We start from the raw sequence: 15,283 nt of genomic DNA, 5'->3' as shown, positions 1-15,283 counted from the left end.
CTTGCAGAATTCAGCATGATCTCATGAGACGTTGCAATGTGAATCCAGCCCACAATGGGTGAGATCACGTTTTGGCAAATCTGCATATTAGAGCAAAGCAGTAAGCCTCACAAACAGGGACCAGACAGAACAGCACTGGTGGGGGTCTCTAACGGGATTTGTGGCCCCAGCTGCATGCGCTTTGGGCTGGGTGGTGACCTGGCACTGCTGGTGTCACGTGGGCAGCCTGGTGGTGACAGCTTGACACCCTGGCAGTGCCACCTTGGTGCCAGCCTGGCACTACCCAGATAGCACCAGGATGCCAAGTTGACACTGCTAAGATGGTATATTTTTGAACGCACGCGATGGGGCCGGGGACACTCTGAAACTACGTTTGGGCTCGGGGATCATTTTGGGGGCCTGTAAAAATGGCATCCCGATCTCTTGATACAATGGGGAGTTCCAGCGAGCTGAGTTTCCCACTGTACAAAATGGGCCTATGTGTGGTCTTGGCCGCGTGTTTCCCATCCAGGCCTCTTATGCAACGCAAGTCGCGTTTTATAGCCATGGTGTTTCTCGGCAGTGCGAGCGCCGGGAAACACGTGGCTAAACGTGCTCGCTAGGAGACTTTATCCCTTTTGGGAGAACCAAGTGTCATTTTGGGCGAGTTTGGCTGGGCGTTTCCTACCGGCTTTCTGGGTGAGATCCAGACCTGGATACACCCACACAAGTCATTTTTTGGGCCTTGGGCAGTATCTCACTGGTCTAGCCCACATTGTTTCAGTAATGGAGAGCTGAATTCCCTGGCAAGACCGGCTCCTCAGATCGGGGAGCCATTTTGAAAGGGTACTTCCATCACTAAATGAACTTGAAGGTCCCCGACACTCCTGCCCATAGACAATGCCACCCCCCGTAGAGATGGGTTTTACCCCTCTTTCCTCCTCCTCTCCCTCCCCCCCCCCCGCAATACTCCCCACCAGTGAGCACAACCCATATGCCGTTTGTGAGGGCCTCCCTCATTCAGAACCCCCAATCTTTATGATGCCCCTTCATACCGCACCCCCTTTTCATGGCCATGGCACCCCCCCCGGGCCCTGACCCATAGCAATGCCAACCTGCATGTTACACTGTCAAACTTCGCCAGAACCCGGACAGTGCCCCGGCACACTGAAAGCACCACGTTGGTACTGCCAGAATGCTAGGGTACTGCCCTGCCCTGCCCTGACCCCGACCACCCAGAGTTCTCCAATGGCCTCCCAGACACCAGAAGTGTCCATCACGCCTGTCTCCACTTGTGGAAATCAGTACTAATCGGTACCTGGTTGAGACCTCACCGATGCAGTTGGTGAGCACTGGAGAGAATGTGGTCTCAAACAGGCTGCACATGATGCTCATTTAAATATTATCTGGATCATATTCCGGTTTTGCACCTGCCGACTGGGTCTCTCCCGCGATGCTCCCAGCGCAATGAGAGCGGCACCGGGTGCAACGGCGTGGCAAATTCACGCCCAATGGTAATGCACTAGATGCAATTTAGCAGATATTTTCAAAAGGTATTTGATAAATGCCCCATAACAGACTAATGAATGAGGCAAAAGAATGTGTAATCAGAGGACAGGTGGTAGAATATATTGCTAACTGGCAAGACAGAAAGTGAGAATAAAGGTTCAGTAGCGGAAGTTAGTGATGATCCACAAGAACCAGTGTTGACGCCATTACTGCTCACAATTTACATTATAAGCACTAGGATTTATTCCAGAGGATGGAATTGAAAAGTAGGGAGGTTATGTAAATGGATACCAAACCTCTACCCCAGAGGGCTGTGGAGGCGCAATCATACATACATTCAAGAGAGAGATTAATAGATTTCAAGGTACTAAAGCTATCAAGGGTTCAGGGGATAGTGTGAGAAAATAGCATTGAAGTAAACCACCAGCCATGACCTAGTTTAATAGCAGAGCAGGCTTAAGTGACCAAATGGCCTAATCCTGTTCCTACTTCCTATGTTCCCCAATATTCCTAACCTTGGTCAGACCACACTCAAAAGTACTGCATACAGTCCTGTTCACAAGATTATAAATAGGGACACAGAGGTACTGGAGAGGGTGCAGAGAAAATTTACAAGGGTAACAACAGGAACGTGTGGGTACATATATACATACATCAGGAAATTAAATCTCTTAAAAAAAGGGGGGCTGAGGATGATCCAATTAATGATGATCTTTAAGATTATGAACAGAATGATAGATTGGATAAAGAATGTTTCCATTGGTGGAGAAGAGCATAACCAGAGCTGATCAATATAAAATAGTCACTAAGAAATCCAATAGGGAATTCAGAAGAAACTTCTCCAGCTCCAAGTGGTGAGAACATGGAATCAGATACCAAGGGGAGTGATTACATCAAATAGCATAGATGTATTTAAGGAGAGATAAGACAAACACATGAAGGACAAGGGTACAGAGAATTATGCTGATATAGAGTTAGGTGAGGAAAGATGGGAAAAGACTAGAGTGTAGCATAAATATCAGCCTGGAGCAGTTGGGATGCAGAGTCTATTTCTGTGCCGCATATATTTTACATAATCCTATGCGTTTAACCTATAGATAGTACAAGTATTAACTGAGAAACAGGGGCTAAGTAGGCCATTTGGCCCTTTGAACCTGCTCCAATCAACAAGATCATAGCTGATCTACCTCAACCATGCTTTCTCACAAAATCCCTTTAACCTTTAGTACTCAACAATCTCTTAACAATATAAGAATCAAACAACAGCTTAATTTGTCACATTTTAAAACAAAGATACATATTATATGAACAATTAGCTGCCAAAGTATATGTTGTTTGTAGTTTAAATTAAATCGAAATACACAAAGTTGCATCAATTATTCTCAATGCACCATATTTATCAATAGGAGGGGGGGGGAAAGAATCACCATCATAGTCTTTGAATTGCCTCCCAATGAATCCTGGAGTAGACGTGTCAGCTTAGAGTTACGGTAGGGCACATGTGTACTTTTACCATCAACAAGAGCGGAGATAACGTTACCCAAGGTGGACAATGAGAGGTTGATCTTTGTTGCTTCTTTTAATCGCTGTCCAGTGGCTCCAGTCTTTCCTTGTCTTTCAGAACCCTGCAAGCAAATGAGATGGGACCAATCCTTTGGCACTCAACATCTTGTAAAAATTCTGAGTTTTACTTGCCATTTTTGTGATTAGCAAGTTATTTCTGATATATATTTTTTTAAATAATCGGTATTTGTAAAGAGAAAAGACAGATCATGAGATTTTAGGTTTGCATGTTTTTTTCCGTATATTTTAAATTTGCACTTTTATTTAGCTATTATGTACAGACTACGAACACTGAGGAATAAAACTAATTTTTTGAGCAAAAAAAAGTTAACTGTGAAAAATGAGAGAGCGCTTGTTTGATCTATCGGTTGTTTATATTCATTATGTTCCCACCAATTTTGGTCCTTACTGTTATATCAACAGATACCACACATATGAAAGACTTAATTTTTCACCCAGATGAACTGCATCCAAATACAAGATGGTTTTATCATTAGTCAACTTGCAGCAGGGATATTTATTTGAAAAGACTGCAATAAATGCCTTGAATATGCAACCAAGTATAACAGTTAAGAGCATAGCTTTGGATTAATTTATGAAATGGACAGATACAGTAATGATGAGTCGCTTAGACCAGTAGTCTGAAAAGGTGAAATCAAAAAGGCTAAAGAACAGGGGCGGAATTCTCCGACCCCCCGCCGGGTCGGAGAATCGACCGGGGCCGACGTCAATCCCGCCCCCACCGTGTCCCGAATTCTCCGCCACCCGAGATTCGGCAGGGACAGGAATCATAACGGGGCGGTCGGCGGGTCCCACCGCGGCGATTCTCTGGCCCGCGATGGGCCAAAGTCCCGCCGCTGATCAGCCTCTCCTGCCAGCGGGAATCAAAACACCTACTTGACCAGCAGGATCAGCGGGCAGGCCTGTGCCATGGAGACCCCCCTCCCCTGCTCATGCGCCGGGATGACGTCAGCAGCCGCTGACGCTCCGGCGCATGCACGGACTTACGCCGGCCGGCGAAGTCCTTTCGGCTCTGGCTGGCGTGGCGCCAAAAGGCCATTCATGCCAGCTGACGGAGCGCCAACCACTCCGGCGCAGGCCTAGCCCCTCAATGTGAGGGCTTGGCCCCCGAAAGGAGACTTACGCACCTTTGGGGCGGCCCGACGCCGGAGTGGTTCACGCCACTCCAACAAGCCGGGACTTCCCGCCCCGCCGGGTAGGGGAGAATCCCGGCCCAAGTTTCTTATAATACTCATATAAAAGTATTCTAAATAAATAATAGTTAATTTCGCAATGGATTTGTAAAGGAGTCCAGATCAATTTTTTTCTTCAGGTGAAGCGGTGTTAGAAGGCGGTGGGATAGTTAAACGAGGATTTTAGATGTAATTTATTCTCCATTTATAGTTGTACTTTTTTATACCTCCATTACAAATTCCCATGTCAATGCTTATAATGGAAAATATCTGCAAGTTTGTCATAGGCAATTATTCCTTCCTGTGAGAAGGGAAGTGTTGATAGGATACATGCAGGAATGAAGCCAGTGGGAGGATGGCAAGGCTAACAGAGAGAGGGTAGATAAGATAAGAATTTCCTGGAATTCTAACGTAATGTCTTTTCAGTTTTATTATTGATTATAAACAGAAGTTTATTCATTCCAAATGTATGTGACGACAAAAAAAAGCAAGAGGAATGAGACTTTCAGCTCAGCCTGTGGACTCCCAACAAGCAGTTACCTTTGGCATAATCTGACTTCATAATTTACTTGACAACTAGTTCACTCATGCATTTAATGATTTGTTTATATTGCAAAAAACAAAAAATGCAATTGCTCCAAGAGGAGAAAAGCTACGTAGCAACAAGAAAATGGCACCTTGATCCTTGGTATCAGGCACAGGTAGCAACTTGGATGCTTAATTCAAAAGGGCATTGAAAGAAAACCCACTGGCAATCTTGTAAGAAAATACTCGGGAGGAAGGGGGGGGGGGGGTAGAGATATTAAAGAAAAATTGACATGTAGATGATATTAAAACATCAAACCAAGGCTGAGGCACCTAAATTAAAATAATAGCAGAAAACCATCAAGACATCAGGCCGGGGCCAACAGTGCTAATTCTAGAATTTTGACCGAGCAACAATGAAAGAATGATAGTGGGTTAGGGAGATGCTGCCTATGAAGCATTGGAGACACTGCAGTGCATCTTACAGAAAGTAGTCATGGTGCACAGATGTTGAAAGGAATGTTTACGCTAGTGGGTGAGGTGCCAATCCAGCAGACTGCTTTTTCCCAGTGTTGTCAAGTTCCTGGAATACTTCCACACCTGCTCACAGTCAAGCAAGTGGAGAGAGTATTCCATCACACACCCGATTTATGTCTTATATGTGATGGAGAGATTTGGGAGAGTTGGGGTGGGGTGGGGGATGGTGAAAGAGAAAATATAAACACTTCTTCAAAAGCACACTGGTCCATCAAGTAACCCAGCACAGGGGGCAGGGGATGCAAGCCATGACATTGCCTTTGCTGCCAAACACCCCCTTTGCCACACACAACCCCCACTTTGTGAGTCCCCTCCTGCTATCACTCACCTGTGGCCTGGGATCAAGACTCAGGTGTGTGCCCTACAGTAGCAGCCACCACCTCCATGGTGGTGCTGTCATGTAATAGAGCTTCCGGCTTTTAATTGGCCAGGAGTTTTCAATGGGTGGTATTTTAATCCCTGGGTCCTTAATACGGCTGACTTTCCCAAAACGAGGCAAAGCGAGACTGTCACTGACTCGACAGCCAGCTAGCGAGACTGTTATTGCCACTCATCACAAAAATACTCGAAAATACCGCTGCATAATGTGGAAAAGTGTTCAAGTGATTTGTTGTGTTTTCTTTTTAAAAACTTTAACTGAGAAATATAAACAATCATCCAAAGTGCAGAAAATCAGCAATTTTTTTTTTTAATTAGATAAATCTAGAAGTGATTAGGTGATACACAGGTTAAGCTTTTCTCAATCTTGAAAACTGCATAAGGAGTGAATTTGAATACAAGAAGAAAAATTGGAAGGAGGAAGGGATAAAAGTAAATTAAACTTGAGCTTCAGTAAGAAATCATAAGTTAGGTTGGGATAATTAGAAATTGACATAAAAATCTAGATATTAAAAGAAACGACAAATTCTGGAAAAGCAAAGTTACAAGAATAAACCACAAATGCAAAAGAGCAAACAGGGTACTCTGCCACTTTGTTCAAGGATTCTATAAGTATTTTGCCAGTTCTTACTGCAAGATCAACGAGGTGCAGCTTCCCCATGCGAACATGAATATTTCCATCAATTCCTTTTTCACTGCATTCAATGGTAATTGTAAAAATAGCATGAGAACGTGAGCTGTGTTCATTCATATTTGTGGCACCAACAGAACCTAGAAAGAAAATCAATATCAACGGATCAGAATTTAAAAAAAGGGATACAAAATAAGATGACTCCAAGCCAATCCAGACTCAAAACCAATCCACCATGGTGGGATTGTAATTCTCCTTACGCTTATGGGAAGATGGCACAACAGATGGTTATAATACCGTTGTACCCATAGTTGGAGAGCTATTACAGACACAAGCAAATACTTAAGATTTTACAATAACACATTTACCTATTTAGCAATATTGCGGAGTGTCACAGTAGCACAATGGGCAAGTGCTGAAGCACTCCAACAAACCAACAATCTCTACATTATGGTCTTAAATAGGGACATTTTTTATTTGTTCATGGGTCATGCATGTCACTGGAAAGACCCGCATTTGTTGCCTGTTCCTAAATCTCCATGAGAAGATGGTTGTGAGCCGCTTTGTTGATTCGCTGCCGTCTGGTTGCTGTTTGCAAGGGAGCTCCAGGATTCCAGTGACACATTATGATGTTGCTACGATTTGTTTTGCGATGGTTCTATTCCCAACATCTTGGCAAACTTAAAGAAAGCAATTGGAATTGTAATTTACAAAAAAGGACAATGGGTGCAATTCACCCAAAAGAATATCTAAGGGCGCGATTCTCCGGAAAAATTTCTACGTGTGGTAGCGAGCGGGAATTACTTAGAGCTTCCGAGACCGGCAACGCAATTCAACGTTAATTGGTCCACTTAACGAGGCTTCTTGCCAGCTGCCAGCTGATTCGCCAAGACCGCGCTCGCCAGTCCCCAGCTAACAAGGTAGAACAGCACTTAAGCTGCACTTGCTCAGCCAACCCCAGCCAGCTTGCAATAATGGTGCCGAAGAAACCAACCCCAAGATTAATGCAAGCAGATCTGGGGAGGCTGCTAGATGTCATGGAGGACTGAGGGTCAGCCACAGGGCAGCCAGTGCTGCCTGGGATGAGGTGGCGGCAACTGTGAGCTTGGGGAGTGTGACCAGGAGGACCACCCCCAAACTCTCTATGCGACCCCCAACCCTCCCCTCCACCCTCTCCCCCTTCAAACCTCCCCACAACGCTCCCCCCAAAACGCTCACGTCACTGTGAACCACGCGTATGGCTAACGATGCCCCTTTTATGTCTCCTCAGGAATAGCTCTCCCATAATCGACAGGAGAGGGTTCAGCGTGGCGGAGGGATGCTGGACTTAAGAGTCCTCACCTCCTTCGAGGAGCAAGGCCTGGAGGTGACTGGGGTGGCCGAGGACAGGGCGGTCACCCACGCAGAGGTTGGCGGATGCCGCAGAGGTGAGGAACCACTGGGCTCCACCTAGAGGACCTGTCAAACGGGAGTTGTTTTGCCTTACTGACTGACCCATCCTCCCACTGACCACATGTCCATTCTCCCGCAGACATCCGGGACATTGAGGGAGATGTCAGCGTCACTCCAGCAAATCCATAGCCGTTTGGAAGAGTCCCAGAGGCTCCTACGGGCGCAGGAGATGGCGCCGGCAATGCATGGCACTGAGGCCATCACCGCTCGGGTGGCGACCGCAGTGGACATCGGAACCATTAGTAAAGATGTCCAAGGCGTCGCGCAGTGCGTGACGGCCATGGCCGAGAGTCTCGGCAGAATGTCTGACTTGCTGTGGGATGTCACCCAGTACCAGGCCGACCCTGATGCAGTTCTGTGGGACATGTCCATCTGAGAGCGGGACATGGCCGAGGAACTGCAGAGCGTTTCCTAGTCACTGAGGAGCATCGCCGAGGGCATGAACATGACAATGCAGACGACCATGGGGAACCGTCAGGCTGGCTGGGCCAGATAATGCAGGGCCATCCTGGGCTCGAACCAGCTGCCCCTCCATCTCATGGTGAATCCCAGGGCCCTATAGACACTATTGGGAGGAAGGGGTGCCAACCCAAACCTGTCCCATGGAGTAGCAATGGTGGCCACCAGCTCCCCAGAGTTCCACCGCTCCGACGAGACCGCAACTTGAAGTCAGCACACAGGACAGGCCAACACGGCTGTGCAGGTACCGCCAAGTGAGCCGGGGCCCTCCAGCCTCAAGAGGCAAGGAGCATCGAAGGCCACAGGGCAAGGTAAGCAGCTGGCTGCTTCCACCTCAGATGTGCATCCTGGGGAAGACACCTAAACGTAGCAGCAGAGCTGGGAGTGGGGGGGGGGGGGGGGGGGGGCCAGCAGGCGCTGAGGACCCAGCTTCAACCCTGGCTCTGGGTCACTGTCTGTGTGGAGTTTGCACATTCTCCCCATGTCTCTGTGGGTTTCACCACCACAACCCAAAGATCTGTAGGTTAGGTGGATTGGTCTCATTAAATTGTCCCTTAATTGGGAAAAAAAATCATTGTGTATTCTAAATTTATTAAAAAGAAGAAAAAATAGAGGATCACTGTGTGCACCGGGGGAGAAGGGCAGCACATTAAGGAATGGGGGATTGTAAAACACATTAAACACCTTTGTGAACAACTATTATGACACCTTTGTCACTTTCTTCCACAATGCAAGCTGGCTTCCGAAGTCTTGGCCCAAATCCACAGGCATCACCCTGTCCCCGTGGCATCCACCCACCCTCCGGCCGTGGACATGCTCCCGGAGCTGTGTCCCATCCATGGGTGTTCGGATGTTGGCTGCAGCCTCCGTGGTGTTGTCTCCCGCAATGTTCAGGCAGTGCCAGGCATCAAGGTGTGATTGGGATTCTAGCAATCATGCTACACGGCTCACCCACGCACTTGCGTTGTGTGAAGTGTTCACTTAACCACGATTGCCAATTCTCTATTCAATAACCCACAATAGCCTTCAGCTGCACGGCCAGAGGCCTCGGCAGTCAGTCGGGGTTAAAGGTGGTCGGTGGGGCAGACGGGCAGGGACAAGGATTGCTCCCGGAACTGGTAAATGATCCAAGGGTTGGCATGGCGGTGGCGTGAGCAGTTGCCCCCCCAGCACCTCCCTCCCACCCTCCTATAGTGGGCCACGCCTATAGAGAGCCCCCATCCCCCAGCCGAGGGTCCCCCACCCCCCGCCGAGAACTGGAGTGGCAAGCCCAACACCCTGGGGTTGACACACTGCAGCTGGATATCAGCATTCCACTCCATACACACACTCACCCTGCCAACAAGATGGCAGCACGAAGATCAGCACCCCGATTCACGGATGCGGAGCTTAGAGACCCTGCTGGATGCCATGGAGGAGAGGCAGGCCACCCTGTTCCCCAGCATGGGAAGGAAGCTGCTACCCGCCGGCGTACACTGCACCTGGGCACAGGTGGCAGAGGTAGTGAGCGCCATGGCCCCACTGCCAGGACCAGTCAGCAGTGCCGAAAGCTGCACAACCTCCTCAGGGCAGCCATGGTGAGTAGCCAGCCCTGGCACCACCCCCCGTCCCACACACACCTAACCCCCCCCCCCCCCCCCCCCCCCAACCCAGAGGGCGACCGAACCCTGCCCGCCGGCAGTCTGCTCTCATCCCATGCCATAACCAATACTGCCCGTCAAGGCCGGGTGCCCTGTTCACAAAGGCCACCAGCTGCCCACCCCATGTGCTGCATGCATTCGACTCTCTAACACTTTGTTCTTTCTGCCCTACCATCCCCCAGGAGAACACGGCGTACAATCGCAGGGAGAGAGAGAAGACTGGAAGGCGACTGCCGGACCTGCGGCCACTCACCAGGCCCAGAGAGAAGGCAGTTGCCGGGGAGGTGATCTGCATTGGGCAGGCAAATGAACCCGCGTTCAGCTGCAGTGCCCCTATAGCATGCATGGCACAAGCCCCACCAAACCCATACCACCCCCACACGAACCCACTACCCCAACTTGCGACCCAACCATGCATCATGTCTTGTGTTTTGCTGGATCACCTGGCGACGAGGCGGCCCTTCTGGTGTACCCCGCACCTGGCCACAACCCCAAGAAAATACCAGCTACAAGTCAGTAAAAGAGAGCTACGCGAGGCCCCAGAAAACAGCCCACGACGTCCCAGAGCACCAGGTGGGGAAGACACGAACATTCTGTCACAGCTGTCTCTAACAGCCTCCACCATCCCAGAGACACTTTAGTGAAGAGGCTCATGGGCACTATCTGGTGCGTGCCACACTTGTGCAGCAGTACATCAGGTGGAGGTGAGGGGGGGGGGGGGGGACATTCAGAGGGCGACCCAACCCGAGGAAAGCTGCCATCCAGATGGGACTTAGGCTTCTGGAACAGTGGTCCCATCGATGCTGGAAATGCAGACACAGAGCCAGGGACTACATGAGGGGTTGTCAGCAATCATCCGGTGCCTGAAGGTGCAGTTGGAAGAGTCCAACTGCCTCAAGGGGCAGGAGGCGATGTCGACCAAGCCAACACCGCATGGGTGGTGTCTGTGGTGGAAGCCTTGGGGACAAACGTATTGGCAATGGGTCAGGATGTCCAAAGCCTTGTGCACTCTATGTGGGTGGTGGCCAAGGTGGGCAGGGCTGGTCTGGCAGCTGTGTACCAAGTCCACCTGGACATTGCAGCAGCGATCCAGAGCTTGGTGGGTGGGGGCGGGGGAGGCGGTCAACTGCATTGCCCGGCAAATCTGGGACAGTCCAAGGGGGAGGTGGACCAGTCCCTGTGCTCCATGACCGCAGGCATGGAGACCCATGTTGAGACCAGAGCAGGCCTCAAACTGGCAGTGCCGGATGGTGGGGGAGACCCTGGTGCACACACTGTGTAGCCTCCTGTGCCTGCCCGCCCCATGACCTGCACATCCAGGCCCTCCCCTGCATCCTCCTCTTCGTACGAGGCCTGGCGTTCATCATTCAGCATGTCACCCCTCTGATAAGCGATGTTGTGGGGGACGCAGCAAGTCACCACGATGTAGGAAACTCTCCTGGCGCTATTCCCCCCCAGAGCATCTTCAGGATGCCAATACACCACTCGATCACTGCCCTGGTCATGGCATGGGCATTGTCGTAGCGGGTCTCCATGTTAGTCTGAGGCCTCCAGATAGGCATCATCAACCACAATTGCAGCGGATAACTCGCTGCCCAGGAACAAACCCCTGACCCAGGAATGGTGTCTCAAAGGTGTCAGAAACCGTCGGGTTTGCCAGGATGAAGGAGTTATGCACGATGCCCGAGTATCGTCGCAGATGTGCATCTTGTGGTCACACACCAGCTGTTATGTTCATTGAGTGGAGCCCCTTGCGGTTTGTGAAGACTGGCCCCTCAAGCACCAGTGCTCATAGGGGTCATGTGTCCCGTGGATCACCCCCTGGACCTGGGATGCCACGGCAATGGCGGTGAATCCCGCTGCCCAGCCATCTTGGTGGGCTCAGTGCACATTGAAATTGATATATTGTGCTTAGCGGGCATAAAGGGTCCCCATGACAGCACGGATGCACCTGTGCACCTAGGTCTGCGTGATGCCGGATAAGTCGCCACTCGGCACCAGGAAGGACCCTGTGGCAAAAGAGTTCATGGCAAACGTCACCTTGACGGCCACTGGGAACAGGTGTCCTCCCCCATAGCATCACGGTTCCAGGTGCACCATGATCCGGCAGATATGCTCTATGTTCCCTATTCAGCCAGAGTCTTTGAGGATACACCCAGTCCAGCAGGTCCTCCAATGACAGGCGTACCGGTACACTTGAGGCCTGATGTGACACTTCCTTTCCACTTCCTCCTCTGCCTATTGGGCAGACAGCTCTCCATCCTCACCGGCTGGCTCCTGTTCCTCTGGGGCAGGCTCCTGCTTGTACAGTCTCAGTGCATCACCCAGGGTTGCGGTGGCTCGGATGATGGAAACCATTTCTGGTTGGATTCTGAAATCCATTGACTGTAGGTGGTGAAAGGCAGACATGTTAACATGGTGCATAACCCATGCACAACCAGGTCCATGGGCAATATGGTGGCCCCGGACTGCACTGCAGCCCCTGCATGTCCCTCTCACCCTTTCCTTCCTCTCCCATCCACAAACCCCCCCCCAGCACTGCCCTCCACAACGCACTCCTAGCCCCGTCGGAGCCCGGCATCGTGGGGGCGTCTGGCCCCAGCACCCATCCTTGCCGGCAGTGGTATTGGTGGCTGGTGCTGCCCATGCCACCGATACACTCTAGGGCGCCCGGCTAGAGCCCTTCTGTAGGGGCTACCATCGGTGTTCTGGTTGTGGGAGGTGGGGCATCAATACAGCCAGCATCACTCTGCGCAAACATGGGCCACAGTGGGCAGTCAGTGAGGTGCGCAGTAAGATCACTGCATTGCAGCCCGCCACAATGGCTATCTATGCCGCGACACAACCACGGTCCCAGGGTCACATCGACGCCACAGCCCATCCCCTGGTTGTCTCCCGCTCCAGCCCCTTAGCCCGGGCAGACGCCACCCTCCTCCCCCCACCCCAGCCAGCCATGCGAGCAACAGGACTGCCAGCCCACGGTGTGTGCCTCTGGAAACGTGTATTACCTCCTCACTCCCTCAGCAGCCACATCGCCTATTTGCTGATTTTTAAAACCACAAGTGAACCTCGGCGTTGGTAATTCCTCCTGGCAGAGGCGGAGCATCACAGAAGCACCGGAGAATACCGGATCGGGCCCGTTAATGATATGCCAAAGGCATTTACTGTACGTGCGGAGTAAATGCATCGACACCGCTGTGGAGACACCGGAGCATGGCATTCAGTCAGCGGCCATGATTTTCGGCTCATGCCCAATCGTGTTCCTCGATTCCGGCGTCGCTGGACGGAGAATCCTGCCCTATGGCTTTGGTATTTCTGATATTTAGTTGGATGGAGCTTCTGATCATCCACAACTGGGTGTCAGACAAGCAGCATGACAGGTTTTATACAGGGGATGGTGGTGAGCCATAATAATAATAATAATCTTTACTGTCACAAGTAGGCTCACATTAACACTGCAATGAATTACTGTGAAAAGCCCCTAGTCACCACATTCCGGCACCTGTTCGGGTACACAGAGGGAGAATTTAAAATGTCCAAATTACCTACCAGCACATCTTTCAGGGCTTGTGGGAGGAAACCGGAGCACCCAAAGGAAATCCACAGACACAGGGAGAACGTTCAGACTCCGCACAGACAGTGACCCAAACCAGGAATCGAACCTGGGACCCTGGCACTGTGAAACAACAGTGCTAATCACTGTGCTGCAGTGCCGCCTACCGGCAGTGTTGTCACTATGTGTGGAATCTGAAGCTCTACTTTTGGGTGGCATTGCCGGGAAGCAGTGTACAAATGAAAAATCATCTGAAGCCTTAAACATTCAAGAGGTAATAGGAGCAGGAACAGAATCCATTGCAAGTGATTCTTTATCAATGACTCGATAGACAAAAATGGAACCAAGGGATAGCAGACCCATCCCTTTGAACGACAAAAGAGAGATGGTAGAAGAGGTCAACCATGTCAAAGCTGCGGGCAGCTCGAGAAGGGACAGATTACCGTGGTCAATCACACATGTAATTTGTGACATTCATACACTGCATATGAATTTAAACTTACGGTTTTTATTTCCCAAAGTCATAATACGATCCATGTCATCGGCATTGTTTACCACATATCCAGAGAGATCTTTAATGTACACTCCAACATCAGGCCGCTCCTTGACCTACTCAACGAGACACAAAAAATAGAAATGAAAGATATGGAAATGAGACAGATACCTAAATGTCTATAACCAGAACTGAAATAATAGGAGTAGTTTTTTATTTTATTGTCCCGGGAGTAGCCTGGCAGAATCGATAAAAATCAAGTGGCATTGCCAGGTTATCAACTGGAAGTGAAGTTGAAAATTACCATCATAAATTAACTGTACAATTAAATCAGAAAGGAATTCTTTAATATGTAAATGATGTTAAAATCGTGTTACTATGAAAAGCTTCTCGGTGGAATTCTCCAATATAAGCAACTAATATGTTTTGAAATAACTTTCACCAGATATGAAGGGCATTCATTGCATCCTAGAGCCTGTAGTTTCTTAATCTAGTGTAGGAAATGAATAAAATTTTAATAAATTGTTTTTTTCCATTATTTCTCACTAGTTGGTTGTGGAACAAGACTGAATTTCTTACCTCCAGTCTCTGACTCTGATCCTTTCCAAGAAGGTCACGAACCTCCTCATTATAAATCTCCAGATAGGATACTCTCACTAGGAACCTTCAAAGGTTAGGGGGGAGGGGGGGGGGGCAAAAAAATAAAGTTTATTCATACTTCGGAGGTTAGATTCAATAATCAAAACTTCTACCAGGGTTCCATGCTCACAAATAGAGTGTGGCTTGTAGATAAGATTAATTACATAATAATTGTAAATAATTCTCCAACTTGCATATTTCAATATGGTTCCCCAATTGGAGCATGGAACAGATTAATTTATCCTCACAGATCTCCTAGTTAATCAGAAATGACAAGTGCCTTGTTTATTAATCTTTTTTAATGAGTCCATTGTCTTAATTTTTATTCTTTTGTCAAACTAATCCTGCAGTAGAAGCATTACCTCACACAACATAACAAATCAATAATCTACAGTTTTGGTCCCCTTATTAGAGGAAAGATGTAGTGGCATTGGAGGCATTTCAGAAGAGGCTCACTAGGTTGATGAGGGGTTGATTGTATGAAAAGAGATTGAACAGTTTATGCCTATACTCTCTAGAGTTTAGAAGAATGAGGGGAGATCTAATTGAGGTATACAAGATGACAAAAGGTATGGATATGGAGCAGATTCTTCCTCTTGTGGGGCATTCTAGAATGGGAGGTCATAGTCTTAGGATAAGTAGCAAATTTAAAAAGGAGTTGAGGGGGAACTACTTCTCCCAAAGGGTTGTGAATCTGTGGAATTTGCTACCCCAGAGTGCGGTGGATGCTGG

The 15,283-nt window shown here is 49.1% G+C and overlaps 1 protein-coding gene across 3 annotated transcripts in view; it reads right to left on the bottom strand.

Moving 5' to 3' along the window:
• kif3a (kinesin family member 3A) overlaps positions 1 to 15,283 on the bottom strand; it is a 90,906-nt gene that overhangs the window by 43,033 nt on the left and 32,590 nt on the right. For all 3 annotated transcript variants that reach the window (XM_038796141.1, XM_038796140.1, XM_038796139.1), the window contains exons 4-7: positions 14,492 to 14,576; positions 13,923 to 14,028; positions 6,316 to 6,455; positions 2,916 to 3,113 (exon numbers count right to left, since the gene is read on the bottom strand). In XM_038796141.1, the coding sequence (XP_038652069.1) occupies positions 2,916 to 3,113; positions 6,316 to 6,455; positions 13,923 to 14,028; positions 14,492 to 14,576 (529 nt within the window). The remainder of the gene's footprint in view (positions 1 to 2,915; positions 3,114 to 6,315; positions 6,456 to 13,922; positions 14,029 to 14,491; positions 14,577 to 15,283) is intronic.

This window comes from Scyliorhinus canicula, chromosome 4, assembly GCF_902713615.1.
Source record: "Scyliorhinus canicula chromosome 4, sScyCan1.1, whole genome shotgun sequence".
Lineage (NCBI taxonomy): Eukaryota > Metazoa > Chordata > Chondrichthyes > Carcharhiniformes > Scyliorhinidae > Scyliorhinus > Scyliorhinus canicula.
This window is presented reverse-complemented; position numbering and strand designations above follow the sequence as displayed.